Below are 26,811 nucleotides of genomic sequence, written 5' to 3'. Positions count from 1 at the left end.
AGCAGCGGTCCGCATGTTTGTGGTGCCACCGTGCCCAGTGATCGTGCCTTGAGCAGGGTTTCCTTTTATAGCCGAGTAGACGGGTGTCGTCATCCGCAGCTCCATCACGTGACGTTCTGCGCGCGCAGTGGACGAGTGACGGGGCAGCAAAGTCCATGACAACCCTTCCAAGTGGTACGGCACGAGGCAGTCGGTCCTCTCTTGGTCATGCGCCGTGGGACCGGCAATGCACTTGCCACGACGCGTGGCGTTGACGTTATGCAGGAGGCCAAAAACCTGTATAATAAACAGGAACGGGTCAGCAGTCCGCATGTTTGTGGTGCCACCGTGCCCAGTGTAGGTAGCAATGAAGCTAGCTTGATTTTGTTTTACAGCGAAAGCTGTATATGGCTAGGAGAAACGAAAAACTGTTCAGCTTCGGTGTCACGAGCGGTCTCCATTGGCTGTACTAGCAGTTCTGTCGTTCTCGTCATACCCAACTAAGCGCACCATTGGCTGCGTTGTGAGTGACATCGTACATCCCATCGCAGCAAGGGTGTTGAGCACACACGCATCATTTCTACCAAAACCTTCCATATGGGTAAGCCACCCACGGACAACTCTAGAAGAGTGCTGACAGTGGAAATGTGAAAGAGCTCGCATTCACTGGGCCGATGCTCCAGTCCTGGCAAAAAAACAAGTCCAGAAATTTGAGTGCTGGCAGCAACTGCATACCGATGATCCAGCAGCCTAATTCCAAGCCGCGCTAAATCGCGAACGGAAATGCAAGCACCGACGGCGGGCGGATCAAGCAGGCAATGTCGCCAAGTTAGCTCGCAATGTCATATGCTTGCGACAACGCCACGCCGAACAACACAGTTCCGAGTACAGCAGCGTTAACGTGATTATTGCGGGAGCCCATACGCCTGGGCAAACGCCCACTTTTGGCAGGAATTTTTCCAGCGGCACGTCAGGTTGAACCCACTGCTAAACACCGGGGCCGCAAGTTTCAGCTTTCACTGGTTAACCATTCGTACGAAGTGCTTGGGCGGTGATTTTTCATGTTTTTATCCACAACATACCTTACCACAAACTCATTTTCCAGGCACATGCTGCTAAACCTGCAGAGCCTTTTCCACATGTTTAGAGGCCTTTATTATATTAGAGATCGAAATCTTATGACACTCCTAGCGAAAACTGGAATTTTAGGACTGCCCTGTGATCAACACAATGACAAATAATTGTGTAAATTACCATTCAACTTTTACAAAAATATCTTACCAAGGATATATCTTTCATCCAATACTCTGAAATGTTTTGTGGTTTGAGTTTGCTAAAACAACCTGATTAATTGTACTATACGTATTTTAAAATTATGTATCCTCAGCCCCTTGCAGTGTACTGAAAATATCGTAAATCTAATGAGACTCGTTTAAATTTTGTTAGTTGTCTTAATGGTATGGCTGGCTGGACGATGTGTTAGTTCAACATTACATATATATGTCTTTTGCACTACACATGGTATGATGTGACATGCGATAAAATGTGTAACACGTACACGAGAGCTGTTTCGCCCGTTGTAATCTGTCAGAGAAACTCTGTAAATGCAGCTGCCAGTGTGACATTACATGCAACATCAGACACTGAATCGCAGCGAGCCTCTCTCGTTGGATAAAGCAAACGAAAGAAGTGGATTATCGGAACGCCACTGCTTTTATTAGGCCCAACCTAATAAAGCCAGCAGATAAAGTCAAAGAAAGCTTAAGAGGCATTATTTGAAATTTTTAATAGCATTGTTGTAATTATGACATAAATAGAAATGAACTACGGTGAACAAAAGCAATGCAGTGCCGATGGGGCATCTTTTAACCAACCATCATTGGATGCTGAAACAATACATAAAGCAGTCAGCCATCTTAAATGCCAGCGTGCGAAAATTCTTTGATACTTCCGAAACTGCATAAGGCACTTGTGGGGCACTGTCCAGTTCTTATATAACTTTAACATATTTATTTTTGATCTGTAATAAAATTAGTGCTACGATGCCACAATGTAGACTAGGTGATGTGCTGCTTCTTCACAGCAGCACATGGAAACGTGGCACGCGGCTGCCTTCTTGCGCCTCCCAGGCGAACACTTCACCGTGATCGTCAACAGCATACAAATGCTGCTGGTCTTGCGAGTAGGTCAGGCTGGGCAAAAGAGTGACAAAGCAATCATTATCAGTACACATTTTAGAAAGTTCTAGTTAAGTTCTGTACAGTACTCACTAATTAAAACACAAAAATTTGGTGCTCAGTATTGCGGAAACTGTGATTTCAAGCTTCTAGTGTACGTGTCAAAGTGGCATAATTTGAACTCGCACACTTGCGTCAAAGCCAACCAGATTTGCAACTAGATTTTGAAGCGACATAAAATGATTATCATGAAAAATTGCTCAAGGCAGTCAGTATAATAAAGAAACAGTGTCACGTTTCAATGTGCAAGTACACTACATATCATCTCTTGATGGAATTGCAGAACAACAGGAATGTAGACAAAAAACGCCGACTCAATTCTCTCTCAATAATCGTGCACTGAAAACAAAGTACATTGTTCCCCAATGGAGCCACAGGCCAAGTTCAGACAATTTCATAGAGCCAATGTACCCAAAATACATAAGACACCATGAAATTCATGATGTCATTATTGGAGATCTTCGCTATTGGAGACTTCTGACACAAATTTTTGGATCTATTAATAAATGCATGGTGGTGAAATTAATGACACTAGAGCTTTCTGAGCACAATTTGTCAGTCCAAACTAATTTCCCGTTTCACTGTTGAGTGCCTTTTGGGAAGCCCTAAAGGTTGGTTTCACACTTCTGCTCTCCTAATAGAATGTACCACATATTTTACTGCAGCACTTGGCTATATCGTCAACACCTAGATTTGCTCACCTGACAATGGGAAATACGCATTTTTCCGAGTGAATTTCTTGCACAGGACTCAGATCCCACGAGCTCCAAAGCCTGGAAACAAAATAAAAAATCAACAAATACACAATTTTTGAAGGTACAACTGGCATCCGGTAATTGATATAAGAAGACAGGCTATTGCACGATCCATTAAAATACGAACTGTTCCCCGATTTATTTATTGATATGTGGGGTTTAACGTCCCAAAATCACCATATGATTATGAGAGACACCGTAGTGGAGGGCTCCGGAAGTGTCGACCACCTGGGGTTCTTTAACGTGCACCCAAATCTGAGCATATGGGCCTCCAGCATTACCGCCTTCATCGAAAATGCAGCCACCACAGCCAGGATTTTATCCCGCAATCTGCAGGTCAACGTTGCAGTACTTTAGCCACTATACTACCGCGATGCAGCTACCAACTGTTCTAGAAAGAATACAATTCTCTAACCTAAAATCATGATTTTCACTCCCAACTATAGTAAAACCTGATTATTTTTACTAGGCTATTTCAAAATCACGCTATATTCGAAAGATTTCTTCGGTCCTGTATATCGCAATATAAGTTGAAGTGGATAATGTGAGGCGGCGGTCAGCACCAGTCTGGTTAATTCGAAAACTTTGGGTTCCATCTGCTGATTTCTGAACCCGATTTCTCGGCAGATCCGCAGAAACTACGGCCCTTAGGAGCCATAAGGCAATGCAGTGTAGCAATACTAATGAGTGGCAGATAAACCACCCAGCCAAGCCTGTGCAAGCGCAAAAAAAAATAAAAAAGGCGGTTTCAAGATTGACTTAAATGTGCGCCTCTAGAAAAAGAAAGACATGCTTCACTGCGCCACAGCAGTGACACGCGGGCAGCACGTCGCATGCTTCTCGCAACCTCAGCGCATCATGATTTAACCCTTCTTTATGGAAATATAACGGAATTAATAATGGACAGTCTGATGCAATTTGCAATCTATGCGAAATTCTGAATGGCGGTTTCTCCAGCAATTAGTGCGATTGTACTGCTGGCAAAGTTCCTGCCTGCAAGGCCTATTTCAAAAACTCGGTTCAAAAACTTCAATGATCATGTTTTCCAGCCAGAACACATTCTATCACACTGGCCGTTATCAAGTTCTTTATTTTACCGGAAAGAGTCTGCAAATGCTCACGTCATAACGCGCCGACGCTGTGAGAAACAGGTGACATCTTCCCACGTGTCACCACTGTATTGCACTGAAGCACGTCTTCTTTTTCGATGGCACACGTTTCAGTCACCCATGAGATTTTTTTTCCCCCCGCTGGCAGCAGCGTTGCCCGGCGTTTACCTGTGTTTGCGGCGAAACTGGGCCTAGGCATTGTGAGAAAACATAACCTTGGAGCTGCGAACTAGCTGGCATAGCAAACGACCACCTCTGACTACTTTTAATAATTCAAAGTTTCTTGCATCCCACTCTTTGTATTTTCATTTATTCAATAACCCACCTAATTCAGAGATTTTTTTCGGTCCCAGTGACTTCGAAGTAATGAGGTTTTACTGCATGTAATTATGTATGATTGTGCCGGTTTTGTTTCAACTTTCTGTTACCTTAAAGAATGTTGACCTATAGTTTATTCGACCTTGTTTACCTTGATTTTAAACTTGTTTTATGTACTCTTTTATTGCTTATTACTAAAAAAGATGTGACACGTGGTACTCAAACTGTCTACTGCCTTCCAGGCAACAGAGGTATTCTGCAAGTGAATAAATGGCAGTTGAAAATTTGCAAGACAGTAGTTCATCCGGGCGTGTCAAACCTACCGGATGCACCCGTCCTCACAACCGGCAGCGAGCACGTTGACAGAGGTGCCCTCGGGTGCAGCAGAGTAGCAGACGGCTCCGATGGCCATGTCCATGCTCAGCTGTCCCACGCGGGCACCGTTGATGGTGTGAACTCGAAGACAACTGCCAGAAGAACCTGCAAAACATGCAATAATAGTATGACGCTTGTTGGGGCTTTACGTTCTATAACCACAACAGGATCATGAGGAGCACCGGAGTGAAGGGATTCGTAAGTTTCGACCAACGGAGGTTCTTGAATGTGCACCTAAATCTAAGTACACGGGTTTCTAGCCTCTTGCCTCCATTGTAATGTGGCTTTGCCTTAGCCAGAATTCTATCCCGCGACCTATAGGTCAGTAGTCGAGCACCATGGCTTTGCCTCAGCCAGGATTCTATCCCGCGACCTACAGGTCAGTAGTCGAGTGCCATGGCTTTGCCTCAGCCAGGATTTTATCCCGCGACCTACAGGTCAGTAGTCGAGTACCATGGCTCTGCCTCAGCCAGGATTCTATCCCGCGACCTACAGGTCAGTAGTCGAGTGCCATGGCTCTGCCTCAGCCAGGATTCTATCCCGCGACCTACAGGTCAGTAGTCGAGTACCATGGCTCTGCCTCAGCCAGGATTCTATCCCGCGACCTACAGGTCAGTAGTCGAGTGCCATGGCTCTGCCTCAGCCAGGATTCTATCCCGTGACCTACAGGTCAGTAGTGAAGTACCATAACCGCTAGACCATCATTGTGATTGCAGACCATGCAAATCACAGGGTAAAATGGGCACTTTAATGAGCTGGCCAGGAGGGAACCAGTTGGGCCTGATTGATAAGGCAAGTTAATCACGTAACGAAAGTCAGAAGTCTAGACAGTGGTGAGAACTTGATGAACAAGAGATGCTGATGGAGGTTGCTGTGTCCCCTGGTGAAGACCCCTTGAAACACTAGCTTCGACAGAACTTCTTCTTGAGTTGCAATCGTTTCAATCCTTCATTGTCCCTTGAAATTCTGTCATGTAACACAGCATACTGTGGCACGCGACTACTGCGCTTGAGCATTCTTAAAGAATCCTCGCGACTGTTTTACTTAGCGAGTGGCAGTTCTCCTAGCACTATAGTGTTCATATTCTTCCAAGCTACCTATGAGAAGAAGCAGCCATCACCCATGCGACATGGTTAACATCATGTTTGGGAATGTTCAATTCAGCACTCAACTACGATACCAAAGACTAGACGACAACTTCGATTCCTTCACCATGAAGTTGCCACCAAGTTTCATTAACACTCTTCAATGATTTCTGAGAAAAATATTCATGAACAACCATTTTCAATGCCTACTCAATGCAATGTATCGAAGCAATGTTGTTCGAGTTCACACTCACTGAAATCACCAAGGAGTACAATAAATCCATGGTGTCTTCGATGGTTTAAAAGTGGTGCTGTGTTTTACATTGTGAAGTCAAGAAAGAGGCTTGAGTCAAGGACTGGTCATGAATGCAATGGTCAACCTATGTACTTCTTAAAGGGCCACTCACCAGGCCGCATACGAAATTTAGTTGGACCATGGAAGTTGTTGGGTGTCCGATGAAGAACAGTGTGCCACAAAACTTTTTTGAATCAGTTCATTACGAGCTGAGAAAACTGTCTTTTTGAAGCGACGTGTGTGTCGCTTCAAAAAAACAAGGATGAGAGGAGGCGAGCTCAAAACCTTTGCCACTTCTCCGTGTAGCCTTTGCAAGCCAAATCTCTTCCCTAAACTCTCTGGCATCCTACCAAGAGCACACGTGCGCATGACGTGCCCAAACAAGCCCAACCCCCGTGCACGCGAGCGTCATTTTTTTTTTGAATAGCGTTGTTTTGAGGTGTACTGCCTGTTTCTACAAAATGGTTTGGAAACGCTGGCTTAGACGCGGTAGAATACATGAGCACAATGAGTGCGCTAACGCGTAGGAGCGTTCCACGGCTGTCGTCGTCTGCTCGATGCGCTTGCCGCAGTCTAGTACACTGTAACCGCGCGGACACGAACGCATGCGAAACGCCGGCACATTAGCCCGACATCTCGTTGCAATTCGCGGAAAAAAAGAATAAAAACAAGTAACCCTCACATTCTCTTATTGCATCTCATTATTTATCTAGAGATTTATTAATCTCTTCATGCAACAAATACAGAAACTACACATGTCGTGTTAAATAATTTTCGTCATGTCATGCGCCACTGTTTGCAACGTCAGAGCAAAGTCGTCTACGTAGAGGACTAACGTCACTGCATTGCCGTGTATGTAGGGCCATTCATACTTGCAGTCATGCCCTCATTCTCGGGCTGTGCGCCCGCAAAAGGAAGCAGGAGCAGTGTTCATCTTGAAATTTAGCCCATGTTTGTGGCGCGTAGCGTTGCAAATTTTGGCAGACGTGATCATGAACACCTCATCTACGCATTGGGCTTGTCAGCTCAATATTGTCAAATCTGGTGAGTGGCCCTTTAAGTAACTTTAATGGATTAAGGATACTAAAACTGAACCCCTCTAAGCACACTGAATCGCATTTAGAAACTCTCAAACACATATTAATTGTTCGAGATTTTACGTTTGCAAAGTAACAGAATGACTAAGCCTAATGCTAGATTCTCATTGCCCAACATCTGTCAAGTCACCACATCAACCTGCAAAGCAGTGTATAAATTGGTGCACCACAAGACCCTGATGCAGCATTGCGCTGATGGGGTAAATGGTAAGTGTGTGCCAATATTTTAAATTTCAAAATTATTTCTAATAGTGTTTCCTATTTGATTTGATCCGCATCGAAATTTTACTATTTAAACTATCCATACTTCCTGACGACACCTACAGTCTATGTCCAATTAACAGTGACCCCTTTCGATTTTCATTATGCTCCACCCCATAACACTCCAATATTGCGGCAAAGCAGCCTTTTTGGCTCTGCTATGATTGCAAACGTATTGGCTCAATAAAATGCTGGTTCCAACATGTAGATAATAGATGTGACAAAGCTAGGCCTGGGTGTTCAATCCTGCTTTAGAAATATGCTTCGAAATCCTTTCCAACTTCCTTTTCTGCAATTTCACTTCAAAGTATTTCAAAAATATACTAGAAATAATAAAAAGATATTCGATTCGATTCGCACTCACACTAATATCCGAATTCGCTTCACACTCAAAATTTTGCTATTTGCACAGCCATATTCTGTTTGAAACACAAACGTGTCGAGCGCTTCAGCACACCAGCATGCATGCAGAAAATTGTGAGGACAGTTTGTCAACCGCATCGATATCTCCATTTACATACTGGAAATCGGTACTAAAGATTGGTGTGCAATTGCTGCAGTCTTCAGTGCAGGATCGTCAGTTTTTACATTAGCTTCTCACTTTATCAAAATGTTTTCTTGCTTGTCATTATATTTCTGATCCTGTTTACACTTATTTCTTCACTTTTCTTGTTTCTACATTACAGTGCACTGCTATCACATAAGCCTCCAAAATGTATCTCTTAAGGTGCTTCTTGTGCCTTAGGCACCGAATGTTATGAAATCATTCCACAGATGTTCAAAATATTGCCCGATTCTCACTTCACAGAGCCAAACTGCCAAAAGCCTGTGCCACAGCTAGAGGGAGAATACACCACAAAGCAGTTTCCTCTGAACATTCGATGAAGCCTAAACCAACAAGTGCCAGCAGTTCACAGCGCAACACACACACACAAAAAATTCTCCTTACCTTCAGTGGTCTCTACAGTGGCAACATCTCCAAGAGTGCTGCTAATGCAAGCCAGCATGATGGGTGAGCTCCCAGCAATCAACGTGCGAACATACTCGAGCCTGCAATCACAATGAACGAGTTAATTGAAGGGGACGACAAGGACTTGAAGAATTACTGGCCGATCGGCTTGCTCTCCATTGTGTACAAGCTATTTACAAAGGTAATTGCTAGCAGGACCAGTTTACTGCAGAACAAGAAAGAGGCTTTTGTCTTGCAGTGGGCGTAGCGAGGCTGCTGCTACTGATGACGTTGGACAGAGATCTGTCTGACTGGATGAAATTATAGATAAACAGACTGTCACACATGTCCCGTTTATTAGGGAGGCAATCGCCGGGCTAATTCCAAGAGCCGAAGTATCGGCCCCCCGAACCGCACCACGAAAGCGTGGACAATTTAGAAGTGGTCCTTTTTGGTGCGCCAGCGGACGCCGGTTGTGGCCCAAAGAACAAGTCAGAGCCGAGAGTTGATAAACAAACAAATTATATTCTCAATAATGGCAGATCGAAAACAATACACAAGAATGCACACTCCACAATAGTTACATACAATACGTCACCAAACAGACAATGTACTACACAGTACAATCAACCACACTTGAAACAACGGACACAGACAACAATACGCACTACAATGCAGTCGCATGCATTGAACAACCAAGACACTTAAAGACTAAAGAGATATAAAACCTATTCAGTCCAAAGTCCTTGGAACAAAAGTCTGAATGATACTCTTCCGAGAATCACTCACTCAAAGTCCAGCGTTGTTGTCGTTCCGCAGCGCTCGAAGTTCTCTCCCAGGAAACCTCCCGTCTTCAATTGGCCACTCTTCAAACTTCAACTTCTTCGCCGGAAAACGTCGGCTTCACACACGCAGCTGTTGCCACGGGTCTTCGCTCGATAGCGGTAAACACACACTCTTGCCTGTAGCTCGAGCCGTCCCTGCGGACCACAAACTTCGCCGACTACACGGCGGACTCTCTACGCACTCTGGCGCTCACTTCCGTCTCCTCCTGTTCCGTCACTACGGGCAGAACCTTCGCCGACTACACGGCGGAATTCCTACGCGCTCTGGCGTTAACTTCCGTCACCTCCTGTTCTGTCGTCTCGGCCGCTCGATTAAATACCTTCCGCGCCACCTTCCAGAAATTTCTGGTCATTTCGTCGGCGCGATACGCGGCGAAAGCTGGGAAGAGGGCGAGACAGTTGGAATGCCCTCTCCGGCCGGTGAGTCAACTCGGTATGGCCCCGCCCCCTTCGTTCTGGAAAAATCGCGGGCTTGCTTGGCCGCCGAAGTGGGGTGAGGAGGATCGTCTGCGAAGTCGTGCTTCTGCGGGGAGAGCGCGCGCCCGGGAGCCCTGGATGTTTGCTTTCTTTTTTTTTTCTTTTTACCTCGCGGCGTTTCTGCCGCCCGTTGTCGCAAGGATTTGGCGGCGCGCTCTTTTTTAGCGCTCGTTCTGTGACACTGCCCCCCACTTTAAGAATATTATCTCATAATATTCAAAACCACACAAACGAGCGCGAACAGTCACCACACATTCTCACAGACTGTAACACAATCCGTCGCTCATGACACTTCACATTCACAATATATCTCTCAATACAATCGTACATTGTAGTTCAATTCCACAACACATGAAATATAGCCACAGGTACATGCCTACAACACTTCATCACACATTCTAAACAATACAAACGTACAAAGTTCTGTCTATCCAACAATTATACAACACTATACATCACACCATCGCACAACACTTCGACACTTGTGACACAGGACAACCAGAACATTAACACAACATATGTCACTCAGCACTGCCAAACCCATTCTGATTTGACTTCAGCACTTATCTTGAGTACTTCGAACAGCGCTTGCGCCCTTTCTTGCGGTGCTCGCTCGACTTCTTGTTTTTCCACGTTCCCTTTCGGCGAGCCCTTTCCAACGACGATATCTGAGGCGGCGTCTCAGCCATCGTTGTCACTTCCGACACCGTTAACGGGTCATTACATTCGACGGGTCCTGTCTGTTTATTTACCCGCTTGATCATGCCTCTACATTTTTCCCGGCTGGCCAACTCCGTCTCCTTTACACTGTCGGTCGGTTGAGGTCGTGCCGACGTAAGTCCGGTTGCTCGGCCCGTGAACTTATTCGACACGATCGTCTTCTCCTTCGCTGTCTCTTGCGCCGCAGCTTCACCTTGGGCTCTAGTGAGATCCGTCACGGGATACTCCTCCACTGTATCTCGCGGCCGCTGTGTTGGCGAGGGCTCTAACTTCGGGTCTTCTCCCAAACATTCTGGATCATTCGGTCCTCGCGCCCCGTCGATGTTTCCGATGACAAGGTCATACAGGGGGGTCGTCATGCATAACGCAGTAACCTTCCCTCTGAAGTACGGGGTTTCAACCTCAATTTCTGCTTCGGGAAGCATCCGGACCGTACGGTCAATTAGGCAAACCGGTTTCGTTCTGCCTGTCAACTCTCTTTCCCGTACCAAATCTCTCCTCACGATAACAGTGGAGCTGCCGGTATCCCTTAACACCGTAATCTTTTTGCCCGCAACTTTTCCAGGCAGCGTTGGCATTCCTTTAGTATCACCGGTTGGCTGTTTTGACATTACAGCACCCACAATAGGAATTTTCTCCCCATTCTTCAACTCTACGAATCCATCGGTGACGGCATTATTATCAGATTTCGGTGCCGCTTGCACACAGGATACCTGGTGAGTTTGACTCGCTCCGTTTCGACATGCATCTGCTTTGTGCCCAGTCTGACCACACTTAAAACATTTCACTACCGTAAGGCTCGTAAAGATCGTTCGACAGTTTTTCGAGCGATGACCCACTCGGTTACACAGAAAGCATCGCTGAATGCTCTCTGGTGCACGCTTCTTTTCTTCGGGAGCCAATTTCTTCGAATCATCGGGGCACTCCTTCTTTACCTTGGCCAAATTAGTTCCACCTTGCGCTTCCAAGAATTGATCAGCCAATTCAAGCATTCCTTCAAGCGACTCAGCCTTCCTCTCTTTCAAATACAGCGACAGGCTTGGGTGGCAACTAGTAAGAAATTGTTCTTTAATTAACAGCTCTCTAAGCTCATCGTACTCCTGTGCTGTCCCTGAAAGTTCAATCCATCTGTCGAAATAATGGCAAAGTCGGGCGGCATACTGCGTAGCCGTCTCACCATCAGCTGGCTTTCCTGTCCGAAACCTGTCCCGGAATCCTTCCACAGTGAATCTAAATCGCTTCAACAAAGCCGCTTTCACCTTTGCGTAGTTGGCTGCATCGGTCGGCGTCAGCCTACCGTACACACTGAGCGCTTCACCACTCAAGCAGGTACTCAAAGCAGTTGCCCATTGCTGTTCCGGCCAATTCTGGCTCCTCGCAATCGTCTCAAATCTGTGGAGGTACGCGTCTAGGTCGTCCTTCCTTTCATCAAACGCTACGAGCAGCTTGCTTGGGTTCAAGCGGAAGCCGTGATCCTCCCGTTCGCTGCTTTCAACTCTAGCTTGGACGGGAGTTTCACTTCGCTGTTGCAAACGGAGCCGCTCGAGTTCTATCTCGTGCTGTCGCTGCCGTTCCCTTTCCTCTCTTTCTTCTTTCGCCCTCTCAGCTGCTAGTCTTTCTTTCTCCAGCTCCGCTTCTTTTTCCGCTTTGGCTCTTTCGACCGCCAACCTCTCTTTTTCCAGCTCGGCTGCTTTTTCTTCTTTTTCCCTCTGGGTGACCCACTTCCGTAGTTCGGCGCCAGAAAGACCCATCTTTTCACCAAGAGCAACTAACTTTTCGAGATCCATGGTGTCTCGCAAATAAAACTTGCCGCGTGCAAAAAGTATCTGCCTAGATCAGTCTATCGGAGCACTCCCCTGCACTCGTTAACGAGAACACTGAACAACACACAAAATCGTTCCGATAGCACTATCAACAACTCGAGGCTCTTTCTCACTACTTTGGACACACTGTGCACCAAAAGGTCCTGTATCGCGGACGCCAGATTAATTGTCACACATGTCCCGTTTATTAGGGAGGCAATCGCCGGGCTAATTCCAAGAGCCGAAGTATCGGCCCCCCGAACCGCACCACGAAAGCGTGGACAATTTAGAAGTGGTCCTTTTTGGTGCGCCAGCGGACGCCGGTTGTGGCCCAAAGAACAAGTCAGAGCCGAGAGTTGATAAACAAACAAATTATATTCTCAATAATGGCAGATCGAAAACAATACACAAGAATGCACACTCCACAATAGTTACATACAATACGTCACCAAACAGACAATGTACTACACAGTACAATCAACCACACTTGAAACAACGGACACAGACAACAATACGCACTACAATGCAGTCGCATGCATTGAACAACCAAGACACTTAAAGACTAAAGAGATATAAAACCTATTCAGTCCAAAGTCCTTGGAACAAAAGTCTGAATGATACTCTTCCGAGAATCACTCACTCAAAGTCCAGCGTTGTTGTCGTTCCGCAGCGCTCGAAGTTCTCTCCCAGGAAACCTCCCGTCTTCAATTGGCCACTCTTCAAACTTCAACTTCTTCGCCGGAAAACGTCGGCTTCACACACGCAGCTGTTGCCACGGGTCTTCGCTCGATAGCGGTAAACACACACTCTTGCCTGTAGCTCGAGCCGTCCCTGCGGACCACAAACTTCGCCGACTACACGGCGGACTCTCTACGCACTCTGGCGCTCACTTCCGTCTCCTCCTGTTCCGTCACTACGGGCAGAACCTTCGCCGACTACACGGCGGAATTCCTACGCGCTCTGGCGTTAACTTCCGTCACCTCCTGTTCTGTCGTCTCGGCCGCTCGATTAAATACCTTCCGCGCCACCTTCCAGAAATTTCTGGTCATTTCGTCGGCGCGATACGCGGCGAAAGCTGGGAAGAGGGCGAGACAGTTGGAATGCCCTCTCCGGCCGGTGAGTCAACTCGGTATGGCCCCGCCCCCTTCGTTCTGGAAAAATCGCGGGCTTGCTTGGCCGCCGAAGTGGGGTGAGGAGGATCGTCTGCGAAGTCGTGCTTCTGCGGGGAGAGCGCGCGCCCGGGAGCCCTGGATGTTTGCTTTCTTTTTTTTTTCTTTTTACCTCGCGGCGTTTCTGCCGCCCGTTGTCGCAAGGATTTGGCGGCGCGCTCTTTTTTAGCGCTCGTTCTGTGACACAGACTCTCCAGCCAGGTTGAGTTTTAAGTATCTAATGCTAAAATCTGGTCTCACAATCTGAGAGCCATTTGGTTTCTCCTTCAAAGGTAATGCTTGTTTTTAGTGGCTGTCTCATTGGTTGTAGGGACACAAAGCAACACAATAGGAAATGCCCCATAAGCTTGAAAAAATTCCCCTTTTATTCAAACATCAATAATGTGTCATTGATCAAACATGAAAGAGGTTAATTGACAACCACGTGTCTGTGGCACGGCACCCCAAAGAAATGTACTATATTGATTTCCTAGTAAGGAAAGTCTAAAGCTGAATAAAGATTCATTCATAGAACACCACATATTTTTAACCTCAATGTAATAAAATGTGTTTATCTACAACTTTAATACAACAAAGTCTCAATGCTGCCGCAAAAAAAGACACTACAGGAGCCAGCAGAGACAGATGCTCTGCTGACTTCTGTAGTGAAATGACCGAGTTATGCGCAGTTTTTTTTAACACATTTTTCAAATCTCTCTCCTCGGCCCAAGGTGGAGATGAACCCATCAGAGATGCTATACGTCAGTCAAAACACCGAACAACGATATGAAACATGTCTGCGCGACGACAAGTGGCACACATGCACTGTTTAAGCAATCACGACTCGCATGCTGTGTTTCTCATTCATATAGCTTCGCGCTCAGCTTGTTTGCTTGCGGTAAACCACATTTGCGGTGTCTGCATCACCTGAAGTTTGAGAGAAGCCAGTCTTCAATACAAAACGTTCCTGCAGAGGAAGAACTCCTATAGAAGGGTTTGACAGAAGCAGGTTGCATTACACCTTTGCAGCCTGTTAGTGCTATCATGCTGCTAACATGAATAAAAATTAAAGAGATGCCCTATCTCCAACAAGCCCAACTGCTTGAATTAGCCATCAGCTCGTAGCCAAGCCTGTTGACACCTCCACCTGTTAAGATCCCAGGCAATGCAGGATCCGTCGCGACTTGTCGTGACCACCAGTCCAAATGCTGTACAGACTTCGACCCTGGTGACCGCATCTGTGTGACCTAGCAAACAGGTGGGGCGTGAAGGGTGCTCCACCTGAAAAAAAGGCAAACGAGATGCACGTCCAAACAAGCTCGTTACTGATGCATGCATGTAGTACGTGTGCAGGAAGCAAAAGATTATTTGTAATGCTTTCTGTTAGACATATGAGTGAAAACATTGCCGAATTTAAAGAGGAACGCTACTGATCGGCCTGTGCAAATATTCGAGAACGTTGAATATTTGAATGAATAATACAATATTAGGATTCGCTTTGAAATGAACTCTAGATTTTCAATACTTTTATTTATTTGAAACGAACAAGCAGACCTATTTTGCTGCGCATAACTAGTTTGAAAAGGTGGTTTCGCTGCACAGTAAATGCACTGTGCAACAAAACCATCTATTCGAGAAAAATGCCAACCGCTGCAAAGGTTGGATGTTAGGCTTGCACAAACAGCGAATTATAGGTTCGAAGCGAATCGCGATTTTGGTCGAATAATTTCGAATCGACTTTAAATAGCATTTATTACATGTTATACAGGAAAAATGGGCATATTTGTCATGACCTGCACGATATATATATATTTATTTTAATTGAAACAAGTCCTGTGCAAATGCCCTTTTTTGTGTGTTTGTGTTGTTCAAAGGAAGTGGAAACAACTTTGAATAGTAGCAGAATTTAACTTTTGATAAAATGCAAGTAATAACCTGTAAAATATATTAAGTTCCAATATTTACTATACTTAAAGCATATAGGCTGGTACAACAAGCTTTCAAATGTAAAAAATTATGAATCGATGTGAAGGTGATAAGTTCATTTAACCTTGAAGTCAGACTTCGTGGCAGTGCGGATTGTCGCTTAGATGTTTTCACGGCTTAGCATTCCTTCAATTCAGCGAAACCACCTTTAGAAAAATTACACGTGGGTTAAGGGGGGGCGCGGCAAGTAAAGTGCCGATTTTGGTCAAAATATGCGATTTTCTGATTTATTTTTTTTCGTAATCTTCAGACCTTCAACTTCCTTGTTCTAAAATATTACAGCGAAACGTGTGCTACAAATCCCGCAAATAGTGTTTTTGCCGAGGCTAGTCGCCGAAAAGTGCGAAAAAAAAGCCCCTGAAACGGTGTTGTTCACGCCGCACAAACGCGCCAAGTTGTTGACCGTGGGCCGCCATTTTGGTAGCTTTGGAAAGAGGAGAGAGCCGGCTTCCCGATGGTCGCGGTCTCGTATTTCGCCGAGTGAAAATAAAAGCGCGAGGAGCAAGTAAAAAAACGAAAACGAAGAACGGCAATTGGCTGCGCGGGTCACGTGGTAGCAGGCGCGACCTCTTACTGGTCAAAGCTGCGCCGCGCACCTTGGCAACCTTGGAAGCGCGAGCGCATCTGCGGCCGCCGTGTCGAGAATCATCCGGCGTGCGCTTCGTTTTTTGCCAGTTTGCTGTTTTTGTGATAGTTCGCGTGCTTTTTTTACCAAGCTTTGTTTACATCGGTGGTCTCTTCTGAGTGCTTGCTCATACTGCGGTGCTATGTTGTCGCAAAAAAAGTTCCGGAGCGTCCACAAGTACGGCAAGCGTCGGAAAGCTTGGAACAAAGGGCAGACGACTGCGGCTGCCGTCCCAGTCGCAGTTCCGGACGGAGCATGCTCTTCAAGCGTCACGGAGCCTCTACTCAGACCCTTCGCTGATTGTTGTGAGGCCGAGAGTGTGGAAGGTGCCACATCGTCGTATGTCAGACCGCCGGATGCCGTCGACCGTGATGGACGCTCTCGCGAACCCGATTGCGGTGGCACCGCGTCGGCAGCCGTTGCAACTCCGGGCGTGCGCGCGTCGAACATTCTATCGCGAGTTTCGGCCCAGATTCCGAGCAGTGAAGAAATCGCGCAGCGGGCGCAGACAAGGCGGGATGTTTTGGATGCCGTAGCATCGAAGTCCGCTTCAAAGCGGAAGCTCGAGCTTCTGAACGAAGGCTGCGACGAAAATGACGGCGGTAAGGACTCCACATTCTTCATTGTAAATAAGAAGATGCTGAACGGTCTGCTTTCGTCAGTAAAGTGCAACAAGTGCGACGAAGGGTCGATACGCCTCGAGACTACGCACTGCCTTGGACTCGCGGCGAGGATGGAACTTTTTTGTGACAATTGTGGCATAGTGAACAGTGCGTGGTCGTCCCCGAGGTGCTCCGGGAAACAAAAAACGAACCCCTTTGAGGTAAACGTGCGTGCTTTGAGGGCTGTGCAGTCAGTTGGCAGAAAACAATCTGCCATAAATGACATTTTTTCTGCGATGGACATTTCGCATCGAGCACTGCACCACAAGTCCTACCAGAGACTGCAAAGGAAGTACAGCCACCCTGCCACCACATCAGCTGCCACCCGCATTGAAGCAGAAAGTGCACAGAAGGTGCATGACATTTACAAGGACCTAGGAGGAGTGCCAGGCAACATTGACGTCATTTACGACGGCACGTGGATGACGAGGGGGCACAGAAGTCATATTGGCGTGGGCTGTGTAATCGAGTTGTACACAGGCTTGGTCTTGGACCACTGTGTCCTGTCCAACTACTGCCAAGGCTGTGCTGTTGGCCCCAAGCCTGGTGACGACAACTATGAGGAGTGGCTTGAGAAACACAAGCCACAGTGCCAAAAGAACACGGATGCTAATGCAGGCCAAATGGAAGTAGAAGCAGCGAGGATCATGTTTGAAAGATCGTTTACCAAGTACAAGCTTCGATACATCAATGTGCTCTGCGACGGTGACAGCCGTACGTACCTTGCCCTCACGCAAGACAAGGTGTATGGCTACATGTTGATTAAGAAACAGGAGTGTGTGAACCATGTGAAAAAAAGAATGGGCACTTCCTTGCGCAACCTTCTTGATGAGCACAAATCCAAAGGCCGAGGACTGAGCATGGGTGGCAAAGGCCGGCTGACGCAGGGCCTTATAAAGAAGTTGACGAATTATTATGGCTGGGCCATTAAGAGCCACCCCAACGATGTTCCTGGCATGGAGAGGGCCATCATGGCCACTTATTACCATGTAACATCCACAGACCAGGATCCACACCACGACCTGTGCCCAAGTGGGACTGACTCCTGGTGCCCGCACAATCAGGCATTGGCCAAGGGAGAGCCGCTGCCGCCTCACAAACATAAACTGCCCCCTCACGTGCGAGTGGCACTGCTGCCAATCTACAAGCGCCTCTCGAACAAAGAGCTCCTTGAAAGGTGTGCGCAGGGAAAAACCCAGAACGCTGTGGAGAGTATGAACAGCCTCATTTGGTCACTCCAGTCCAAGAGCCAGTTCGCCTCCCTTCGAAGTGTGGAAAGTGCAGTTGCAGATGCAGTCTGCCGTTTCAATGGTGGCTGCAAGAGTGCGCTGCAAGAGATCACTGCTCAACTGGGCTTCAATCCAGGAGACTGCTCTTTGCGGCGAGCAGCCGAAAAGGATGCCAAAAGGGTAAAGAGGGCTCAAAAGGCGCATTGTTCCACGACAAAGAAGCGCAAAACTGGGTTGCGCTCTACAGAGGCCAAGGCCACAGCATCTCAGGATTACTGCCCAGGAGGATTCTGAGTGTTTTAGGCATGTTGTGAACTTCCAAACAAGAGTGAACTTTCAAAGTCAGTTTTCTCAACTCTTGATTTTCGCCTATGTGCCTTCGCTAGAACATCTGTCATTTTCTAACAAAGACTGATAGAGTCGTTCCGTTTTTTGCACTAGGCTCAGGAGGCCTTTAGCAGTGCAATAAAGCTTTATCTCTCTTCTTACTCATCATTTAAAATTTTTAGAACACATTTTATAATTACTGCGATGTGTGCGCAAAACAACATCCATGTTTTGGAAATTTTATTTATGGTTACAAGAACTAGAAAAATCAACTAATAGCTTCTTTGCACAAGTTGATGCTTTGGGAACATAATAATATGAAAAAATAATTTCATTTAGCAATAATTATCTCTTTAAGTGTGAAGAGCATTAATTAGTATAATTATGCTTGTAACTCAAAAAGTACAAGAGGTATTTGAAAACGGTTTTCATATTTGGAATCCTCACAATCATCCACATACACACACCAAGTTTCATCACAAACAGTACATTAATAAAAAAATTAGTTTTACTTGCCACGTCCCCCCTTAATATGGTCATATTCAGTCATTTCGAGAGATTTTCTATAATTTAATTGAATTAAAATGAACTGTGATATTTGTTCTATTATTCAAAGAATTCGAATATTCACACAAGCCTAGTGGATATATTGCGGTGGTTTTGAAGAATAAAGTTAGTTGCCAGTTGACGCTCTTTCCTTTCGCCTATTCTCCGATGGTTTGGTTGTTTATGTTGTCTAGTTTTCATGTAACTTTTTTTTTTTAAGTTAAGATGGCATTAAGATGGATGCCACAAGTAAAAACACAATACTAAAAAGCAGCACACAAAACAGTTCAAGAACGGAATACGGGGTTGGATAAAGTGTGTGCACGTTTCTGTTTGCAATGCTCTCACATTATTATAGAGAACTATTATGCGTGGCTTCCACTAATTATTGTTTCGTTTCTGTATCTGAATCAACTGATAGGGCTCATAGCTGCTCCTTAGTCGGAATAATGTCATTGGAGCCTCTCACAGCCCCTGACCCGCAGTGGCGAATCTCCATACCTTTGAGTTTGCAAGTTTGATTGCATGTGCAGTCAGAAGACCTGAAGCATATCCCACAAAGATGAGTGGGCAACCAGGGGCCGTGGCACACGTTGATACCTGCGACAGAACAATGAATGCACATCACTGAAGAACTAATGTTTTTGAAAACAGAATAATATTTTAATAGCTTACGACGGCGTTCGTCAGAAACAAGGCCGACACGGAACACAAGAATAGACACAAATACAGGCGAAGCCGTAAGCTGCCACGACCAGCATGCCCTAAGCATTTCATCACATGTTTTCTAACATACCAGAGTTCTTGTACAAATGACTTTCTAACAATATCAAAAGTTTATAGCATTTCTCTGGCACACTCTTGCTTTTCTTATGGGAATACTACCGAAATGATATGAGCTTTCAATTGCAATCTGTGCTTCCCGTAAATGTGCACATAACAAAATGTGTTCTTTAGAGAACCTGCAGCTTAATAGCATAAAAACACAACAAAGGCCAAGAGCAGACACCGATAATCGTGATTGTCAGTGTAAACTCTCATCTATTGTTGCATTTCCGCGATGCCTTAGATCGTACAATATCAGCTAGCCCAAACTGCTGCCCTTCTAATCTACGAAAACGTCACTCAAGTAGCAATGAAGGCACTTTAAAAGCACATGATTCAAAAGTACAGGTAGACACCTACCATGTCACCGGGGCATGGCGAAAGCAACGGCTGGGCCGGCTCGTCCTTCTGCAGTTTGAGTCGAACAAAGCCATCTGCATGCTGCCACGACACAAGCGCCGTGCTCTGGATGTAAGTTTGTAGCGCAGCCTTCGGACCTGCTGAGCAGAAGGTGACAGGGCTGTTCATTAAAGTAAGCAGTGACACTCAAAGCACACCTGCTTTGTGTGATTAACTATAAATCAATTAAAATTATGGTATACAATGCCTGAGGTATAAAACTGCTAAGCTCATAAATAACAACGGAGAAACATTACACCAAATGAAATAATTGCCTTCAACAGAATCTTGCATGATACCACTACACCAGCGGCGCAAAATTGCATTAAAAAATATATGCAGATATAGTTAGTTGAGTTACACCTTGTAGTGTCATCAGTGCAAACTTCTGCAGGTTGAATGATATTACACCGTTACTACGTTGCTCGTGTTACTCATAATCACATGAATTGAACAGACATATAGGCAAGGGAAAGTATAGAGGATGTTAGTAGTTGTTGGCTGTGTACCAATTGTGGTGTAGCTTGAAATGAATTAAATGCACAATCCCCTTTCCCACTAGTGAGAAAGGCTGATTTTTCCTCCACTTCAGGTCAATTTATGTCACAATAAGAATGCTTCTACAAACGACAACGATTAACATCCCTTATGCTTTCTTTTGCCAAACTGTCTTTTCAATTCATTTGGTTTTGCCTAATATATTAACAATGTTACGAATACATACTTATAACAAATTTTTGAACAGAATGATGTTAATTTTGCATCAAGTGCGATTTTGCTATGTAGATGCGCAAGTGTAAAAAAACAAATAGCGCACCCCAACTTACCAGACGAGTTGCTGTAAGTGAGCAGCAGGCAGGAGTTTGCGGGAAGGCCCCAGACGTCGTTCGTGCGAAGCGACAGCAGGTGGCTCACGAGGGTCTGGTCCTTGTGGGTGCTGCGCCACAGCACCAGCCGTGCAGGTGGCTTGCTGGGGCTTCCCACGTAGCTGCCCCAGCGCAGCCCTCTTACTTCAGCCATGGCTGCCTGAACACCAAACAGCAGAAAGGCAGTGAAACTATCGCTCGGAAAATACTGACAAGTTTCGGTAAAGTTCATACCAGGATGGGACTGTGCTTAATTAATTAATCAAAGCACCAGTGCAGCCACACGTTAGTGTTATCAAGTACAGCTGCAGTCACACAGATGCATGACCTTACATCGCTTACAAGATTTCTCAATTACTAAGTGTGCCTTCTGTAGCATATTGTCACGTCGCGAGGTTATGACGTTGACAAAGGAAGCAGCCGTTGTGTCCAAGATGACGCTCTTCATTTGGCTGAAGTTGTGGCCGTGAAATAAAAAATCAACTGCAAGCAATATGCACTGAGTATTGACAGGGACGAGCAGAGCGTCTGCCGTCGATAATCTGATCTGCAGCAAGGCGCGTCGGCATTAATACGTGTGGCATTGAACATTCAAGCATGATCACCGATAACCACGTTTGTTCAAAGAATAAATTCCGATGTTGGCATTTGCATGCTCAAGTACAACAGATGATACTAAAATAATCTGCAATGCTCCCACACAATCTGACCTGGTCTGCACAACGCAAAATCTACCCATTCAATAGGCTGGCAACGTAAAACATAGAAAGAAAGGAGCATGCCTGGCATTATTAAAATTGTGGAAAGTCACTCTTGGATTTGCAGGTCACATGTGAAAGGAAGGTGGTTTTTCCAACTTTAGCCACACACATCACGTCATCGTTGACTCCAGTAAACATCTCCATTGGCAGCCCAAACGTTACTGCAGGCACACCTCAAAGCATCAGTGTACCTACAGGTTCGATAGCACGTGCAGTCGCTTCAATAGCAGTGCATTCTGCAGAGTGTTGCCACGGTCTTGTGTGAACTACAATGTTTTGTGGGAAGCGTACACCACATGCTATTACGAGGAACTACGCTGCAATTACAAGACAGCTTCTGCTTGCACTTAGGTGTCTGCAGCAATAGTCCATAACTTATTTGCACATATGAGCACAGATGAAATGTTTCCCACAATACAACAAAATCTCGGTAGAACGAACACCACTTTAACAAACTTTTCCAATTGATGAACTTTTAAAAAATTTCGTGCCGACAACTAATAGTTTCAATGTAAAATTATTTCACTACTACGTACTTCAGAATACCAAACTTTTCAGAATAACGAGTGCTAATTTAGTTCCACGTTATATTAACAACACACAACAACTCAGTACTAAGAACACATGTTCCGAAATCCGTCGCGGCCACCGGAGCGGTACCCAAGCAGACGATACAGCGAACCAACGCCTTGCTTCTCGAAAGGCGCGCGATGGTGTGAAGGGAAAAAAACAACAAAAAGACGACTTTCTATTTTTTTTTAAACGCCGACGTTGCAGGTTTACAAGCGCACAGGTGAGGGGCGAGAACAACACGGGAGGGCAAGGTCAGCGAGGCAGAGTGGGAGTTGCGGAGCAGGAAGCATGGGCGCGGGAAACCTGACACAGCGAGAGAGCAGAAAACGAAACGCGAGGAATTTTCTTTTTCAGCTCTGTCTTTTTTATGCAAGAGGCAATGACAGTGGCAATGCGTCGGGTTTTTAGTTATCTTTCTCACTTCAACATGTGATCTAGAAGGAGGCCAATGGGGTATAGGTGTTCTCTAAGGAGGCCTTGTCTCTTGTGTCCATCCTTTTAGTGATTACTTATCGTGTCCGCAAAGCAAGTCGGCATTCGCGCTGCGGTGCTACTACAATGAGTTCATCTCTGCTTGCTATGAAAAAGGGGAAGCAATTTTCGCTAAGGACAAAGTGGAGAATGTGAATGAGCTGAAGGCCTTCACGCTGCAAAGTTTGTGCTGCACACATAAAAAAAAAAAAATCACAGACTTCTTTAAGGAAACGTGCCTTTTTTTTAGGTTCACTTGCGCATTTGTTTTTTGTCGTGAAAAAACGAGTTGAAGGAACCACCGTTCTAAGTGTAAGTCGTTTTGGTCGGTGGAAAATAAGTATTTACGGTTAATTTCTGGGCTTTCACTACAACGACCTTTCAAAGTAACGAACAAATTGCCACGGTCCCCTGAAGTTCATTATGCTGAGATTTTATTGTACAGTGTGCGTTTCCCATCTCCCCATCATTGAAACAGCAATTAGCGGAATACCACTTCAGGGCAGAAACCAAGCATAGCCACAGTTCACAAATTCATGGAGGCGTGAGGTACGTTGAATTATATGAGATGTGAGTAACATGGTACTACAACAACATTGATTGATCAATTGATTGATTGATTGGTTGATTGATTAATTGATATGTGGGGTTTAACGTCCCAACACCACCATATGATTATGAGAGACGCCGTAGTGGAGGGTTCCGAAAATTTCAACCACCTGGGGTTCTTTAACGTGCACCCTAATCGTTCCATGAAACAAGGCCACATGCATAGGCTACCACTTCTAAGTAGTCCGCTTGGCAACAACAGCCTCATCAGTGTCAACCACGCATACTTGCCTGTGTTGAAGGAGAGTTCACAGCACTGCGCTGGTTATCGGCCAGGCTGAGTGTGACCAGCGGGTGCGGGTTGCTGAACAGCTGCTTGGGCATCTGGCCGTAGGTGCGAATCATGGTTTCCAGTGCCCTCTGCGACACCTCGTCATTGGCAACCGAGCTGACATCGACACCGTAGTACGTCTGTGTCGGGCGAAACAACAGGAACAATGAGACGCAGAAAGAGAAAAGGGAAGGTACAAATGAAAGGGGGAAAGTTTAACGAAATTGTAACTTATAGTTTAAAGGTGAAAAATCAAAGAAAGAGAAGCAAAGACAAGGCGGCATGCAAAAAAAAAATGCATGTGAGGAATGGGAGAATCGTAGTCTTTTCAACAAGGTTTTGAATGCTTGAATACAAAGAGCTCAGAGAACAAATGTAAAGAGAAGTGTAAACTGTTACAAGAATGTCTACTGCACTTTTTAGTATGAAGGCAGAGAAAGAGCGTTGACATTGTTATCTGCTTCAAACTTTTTTTAGTTGCAGTACACTTCAAATCCACAAAGCGAGATGAGAGATTTTTGAGAACAAGTATACCTGAAGGCATCACACTATGTTGGCACCCTGAAAGCAAACACAATGAACAACTCACAGCAGGATGGAACACATTGATGGCCTCCTCTGCGGCTTTTCCCGTCTGCTTGTAGCCAAAGACGAGGTCAATCCAGTGGCCCAAGTGCTCGGTCACATAGTCAGACTCCAGGGCCTGCCGATGGATTAGGACGAAGAGGCGGGCGTCTCCGCGACACCAAGGCGGCAGTTGCACATCGGAGACAGGCTCGCCAGTTTGTCGCTTACCAAAGTTGAAACCTGCATTGAAGCATCGAAACAGTTTTGCAAATATACCTATTCAGCAAGATACCTTTAGGGTGAAGAACTAAAGGTAGCCTATGGTGTCCAAGGCATTGTTCCCCAACATACATAAAGTAGGAAGTACCACTCAAATGACGAAGCACATCTTGAAGCTAGCCGTTAGTGCTGAAGAGGACATCGCAACATTGCGTATCTCTGGCTGAATTCGACGTCTGACATGTGCTGCCGTTATTAAAATAGATGCACACATGATGTCAGTAAATTGAAATTGCCACACACTGTAATGTAGCGTATTGTATTAAGCATCGGTAACTTGCACACTAGAGAGAACTTGTGTAAATTATGAGAATTATGTTCTCATAACAACTACATTATCTACAATAAGCATGCATTAGAATAAGTGCGAGCAACACCACAGTCGAGCTTGGCCCTTCTAGGCCATGGCCACCAAGCTAACACGGCTGGTGTTAGCCATGCATATAGCACTTTGTGCCAAAGAACATGTCTTTTTATCTGTCATCTATTTGTATTCTAAGTCTCACCAAAGCTGTAGTTTTTCTATGTGTCAGCACTTAGCTTATCGGTTACTTTTCCAGTGCTCATTGAAGTCTTAAGCTTCCTCTCAGCTTTCTTCACTATTTTCATCTTCAGCCTTCTTCAGCTTTTTTTATATTGGCCAAACAATGATTATCGAGAGAACAACACAGAATCTCAAAAACATGCAGTCCACGTATGAACACATGAACAACACATGAACTTACGAAATGCTTGCACAGAAAAGCCAGAGTCATCTCTATGCTCACCTTGCATGTTTACGAGGAACTCTGGCAAGAAGAAAAATTCGGGAATGAGTTCCTTGACGTCGGTTGTGGACTCACTGCTCGCCAGCCGCCATGTGGTGTGAACATCGTGGAACGTACGGTCGGGAAGGTCGAACTGCTGGTCTGCGCGAAAGGAGGAAAAGGATTCCACGGATGAATAGTGTACTGGTGTGAACGCATGTTACTGGAGCACATAGAGTACATTGCGGAGTCTCAAAATGAGAGCACTCTCTCGAAACACACGGACACAGCAGATGCAATCGAACCAAACAAGACATCATGTACATTTATTCAACTACTTTCCCATCGGCAATATTATCAGCGGAATCAAATGAGTCACTAGTGACATGCTAAAACAACTTATACTATATTCCAATACATTCAATCAACATCACAACAAACACAGGGTAACGCAAAGGCATCGTCACCGATGCTTGACTCATTATGGGGGACCCATGGGACAGGACCTGCAGTTGCCATATTCCACGGGACCCTGTCAAACCCAAATGCGACCCATCCGCAAGACACATGTGCGCCACAAGGCGCAAGCGACTTTGCAGGGGGTGATAGCACCTTCACAACATGTACCCTCTTTTTATGCTATAGCCTTACCGACATTGGCTATACTGTGCAGAAATAAGCTTCAACTTGCACGTTGCCAGAACACACCTTTTTGTCCACATATTGATTTCATTCTATGTATGCATGTGGCATTTATGGGGCATTATTAATGTGTTATACTGGTAGACCATTTGATGACAACAGGTAATGGAGTTAAAAAAAGCATAGGAGGCGTTATCTGCAGCTTTTAATTGCAGTATTGTGATTATGAGACCAAGAAAAGTAAATCAAAGAGGACAAAATTAGGAAACGACTTGCCACCAGTAAAGACCGAACCCTTAACCTTCGTGTAATGCGAAATTCAGGAGCCAGAACAGCAAGCGTCGTTTTGCTTCGCGAATAATTCTTGCTCCATGGCTTCAGTGTGCTGATTAAACAAATAAGCATTAGTCGTACTTGATGACACCAATGAAACATGTAGTCTCGTAGGTGAACAACATCTGAATGAAAGACGATCACCGTAACATAAAGGCAATGTTCTCAACGTTGCCTGAACGCTATGGAAACAATGTACGCTACTAGGCAAGAAGCAACCCACCACAACCAGGGGCTCAATGAAACAGCAAGCGCTGTTTTGCCTTTAGAATACAGTAGGCTCTCGGTAAATGAAAATCTGTTAAATGGAATGTTGCTTAAATGGAACAAGTGCTTCTGACAATATTGATTTCGTTCTTGTAATCTGCACACCTAGTCATCTCTCAGTAAACAGAACTACTTTTAAATGGAACACATTTGCCCAGTCCCTTCAGGTTGTTTAATGAGAGTACACTGTAATTTGTGCTCCACGGCTTCAGTGTGGTGATCAGACCAATAAGCCCTGGTCGTCGTAGGCAACACCAACAGAAAATGTAACCTGGTAGGTAAGGAACATTAAATGAAAAGCGACAACCATAACAATCACACAACATTGTCTCAACGTTATATCAACAACCTATGCCTTTATACAAGAAACAACCG

General features: G+C 45.4%; 1 protein-coding gene across 4 annotated transcripts in view; it reads right to left on the bottom strand.

Annotated features, from left to right (window-relative positions):
* Nucleotides 1-1,746: 1,746 nt before the first annotated feature.
* Nucleotides 1,747-26,811, bottom strand: part of mv (lysosomal-trafficking regulator mauve) — a 111,349-nt gene continuing 86,284 nt past the window's right edge. For 3 of the 4 annotated variants that reach the window (XM_075870935.1, XM_075870931.1, XM_075870933.1), the window contains 11 exons: nt 25,216-25,356; nt 24,192-24,409; nt 23,559-23,742; nt 20,879-21,073; nt 20,013-20,152; nt 19,329-19,427; nt 14,600-14,733; nt 8,461-8,561; nt 4,722-4,878; nt 2,918-2,989; nt 1,747-2,171 (listed from right to left, as the gene is read on the bottom strand). In XM_075870935.1, the coding sequence (XP_075727050.1) occupies nt 2,057-2,171; nt 2,918-2,989; nt 4,722-4,878; nt 8,461-8,561; nt 14,600-14,733; nt 19,329-19,427; nt 20,013-20,152; nt 20,879-21,073; nt 23,559-23,742; nt 24,192-24,409; nt 25,216-25,356 (1,556 nt within the window). In that variant the 3' untranslated portion in view covers nt 1,747-2,056. The remainder of the gene's footprint in view (nt 2,172-2,917; nt 2,990-4,721; nt 4,879-8,460; nt 8,562-14,599; nt 14,734-19,328; nt 19,428-20,012; nt 20,153-20,878; nt 21,074-23,558; nt 23,743-24,191; nt 24,410-25,215; nt 25,357-26,811) is intronic. The other variant, XM_075870932.1, reaches the window with a different exon arrangement.

The sequence above is a fragment of the Rhipicephalus microplus genome, chromosome 8 (assembly GCF_043290135.1).
Source record: "Rhipicephalus microplus isolate Deutch F79 chromosome 8, USDA_Rmic, whole genome shotgun sequence".
NCBI classification, from domain to species: Eukaryota; Metazoa; Arthropoda; class Arachnida; order Ixodida; family Ixodidae; genus Rhipicephalus; species Rhipicephalus microplus.
The sequence above is the reverse complement of the archived record's forward strand: the minus strand, read 5'-3'. Positions and strand labels throughout refer to the sequence as shown.